At 56.3% G+C, this 2,268-nt stretch overlaps 1 protein-coding gene across 1 annotated transcript in view; it reads right to left on the bottom strand.

Annotated features, from left to right (window-relative positions):
* MAPK7 (mitogen-activated protein kinase 7) overlaps window positions 1-2,262 on the bottom strand; it is a 5,236-nt gene extending 2,974 nt beyond the window's left edge. The window contains exons 1-3 of the mRNA XM_010843175.1: window positions 2,184-2,262; window positions 1,415-1,580; window positions 1-556 (exon numbers count right to left, since the gene is read on the bottom strand). Coding sequence (XP_010841477.1) covers window positions 1-537 — 537 coding nt within the window. The 5' untranslated portion in view covers window positions 538-556; window positions 1,415-1,580; window positions 2,184-2,262. The remainder of the gene's footprint in view (window positions 557-1,414; window positions 1,581-2,183) is intronic.
* Window positions 2,263-2,268: the final 6 nt, after the last annotated feature.

Below are 2,268 nucleotides of genomic sequence, written 5' to 3'. Positions count from 1 at the left end.
GCGGTCGGCGCCCGGGTACACCGTCTCCCAGGGCACAGGCTGGCGTGGTGGCAGGCTCTGGATATAGGCCCGCACCCTCTCAGCTCCCACAGCCTGAATCACGGCCGGCGACGGGGTACCCAGCACCGTCATGATCAGCTGCAGCTGGTGCACATAGTTTTTGCCTGGGAAGAGTTGGCGCCGGGCCAGCATCTCCCCAAAGATGCAGCCCACGGACCACAGGTCGATGGCCTGCGTGTACTCGTGCAGCGAGAGCATGAGCTCAGGGGCGCGGTACCAGCGAGTGGCCACATACTCGGTCATGAAGTACTGGTGCTCAGCGGGCGAGGTGCACAGGCCACGGGCCATGCCAAAGTCCCCAATCTTGAGCTCGCAGTTCTCGTTCACCAGCAGGTTGGAGGGCTTGAGGTCGCGGTGGATGACCTGAGCCGAGTGCATGTACTTGAGGCCCCGCAGCAGCTGGTACAGGAAGTAGCGCACATGCTCCAGTGTCAGCGGCTGTGAGGAGTGGATGATCTGGTGCAGGTCGCTCTCCATCAGGTCCAGGACCACGTAGCTGAGAGGCAGGGGAGAGACGCAGGCTGTCTTGCCCAAACTCCAACCCCACTGTCACCACGCCCTCCCAGCTCCAGACAGGTCAAGGTCTTACTCTTGGACTCTGCAGGGGCTGCCCGCATGGTATCAAGATTCTCTACAACTTTTCCATGGACTCAAGTGAAATCACTTTTCTCTCCAGGCCTAGCTTTTCTCATCAGAGAAGAGATGAGGCTGGACTAGACCAGTCTGGCCCCCGGGGTTTAGTTTGGGGGCCCTCTTCGTTGTGTGGTAGTGGCTGCTTGAAAGGCTATGATGAAAATTTAAAGGCTTCTGCAATCTGCAGGACAGTGTTCTGTGACTGACTAGTGACGTCTGCTACTGGAATAGGAAAGAACAGACATAGGATGAATATCCTACAGTCGCCATGCTATATACTGAGATTCTGGGCTTCCCAGGTGGCACCAGCAGTAAAGAACCCACCTGCCAATGCAGGAGATGTGGGTTCGATCTCTGAGTCGGGAAAGATCTCCTGGAGGAGGGCATGGGAACCCACTTGAACATCCTTGCCTGGAGAATCCCCATGGACAGAGGAGCCTGGCAAGCTACAGTCCACAGGGTCGCAAAGAGTCAAGACATGACTGAAGTGACTTAGCGTGCACACATACTTAGATTCTATAAAACTGTCACTTCTACATTTTCTTTGAGGAAATCATAGGTGTCCCTGGCAAACCCTTAGGGAGCACTGGTCCTGGAGTCGTGGGAATTTCCCCAGCCTACCCTACCTTAGGTTCAGCTGCCCTTCCAGAACTTCAGCAGAATGGCTCCAGCCTTCAGAAAAGGTGCCAACTCTGCCTCCCTCCCTATCCCCACTCCTTACACAGATTTGAACTCGCCATAGGGTACAGTGGGCCTCAGGATGTCCTTTATGGCAATGATGTTGTCATGCTTGAAGTGCTTGAGGATCTTCAGCTCTCTGAGGGTCCGCTTGGCATTGGTCACCACATCAAAAGCATTAGGGATCTTCTTAATGGCCACCTGCTGGCCTAGGGAACAGGGGAAAAGTTGATGTCACCTGGGATAGCTGGTGAGCTGCTGAGTAGCACATGGCCTCTTTCAATATGCTGTGCATGTGACAACCGCTACCACAGAGGACCTACTACGTGACAGATCCTGTGCTGAGCACAGTTGGTACATGACCACATCTCCCCTTCACCTCTGTCCTTCACTTCTAGCAGGTACACAGCTCAAAGTCACAGACATGGAGATCTGGGCACAGTAATTTGTTGGGCACACTGCACAGCTAATTAGCGGTACCCCCCTACACTCTATGCGTCTCAGGCCTCTTCATCCCACCACCAACCCGATGCCCGCTGTCTGCTCCACAACACACTCCGGGGAACCTCCATTCTGATCTCACCCGGACTGTCACCTTTCTAAGGAGGAAGCCGACTGCTGCGCTGGCAGAGCCACCAGTTTCTAGAGACCTGAACCCAACACAGAGGCCGGCCCCCAGACAGCGCCCAACCCCTGCCTGCTGACTTGACTCAGATTTCACATCCCAGCTTCTCTGCTGGCTGCTGGGACGGCGGGTCCCACCCCTCGGGACCTGGTTCCCACACATGAGAGCGGCCGGAAGGGTCGCTCACCGGTGAGGCGGCGGCGCGCGGAGGACACCACCCCGTAGGCCCCGTTGCCAATGGTCTCGATGATCTCGTACTCGTCGCCCACGTC

Source organism: Bison bison, unplaced genomic scaffold (assembly GCF_000754665.1).
Source record: "Bison bison bison isolate TAMUID 2011002044 unplaced genomic scaffold, Bison_UMD1.0 scf7180017864180, whole genome shotgun sequence".
In the NCBI taxonomy this organism is placed as follows: domain Eukaryota; kingdom Metazoa; phylum Chordata; class Mammalia; order Artiodactyla; family Bovidae; genus Bison; species Bison bison.
The sequence above is the reverse complement of the archived record's forward strand: the minus strand, read 5'-3'. Positions and strand labels throughout refer to the sequence as shown.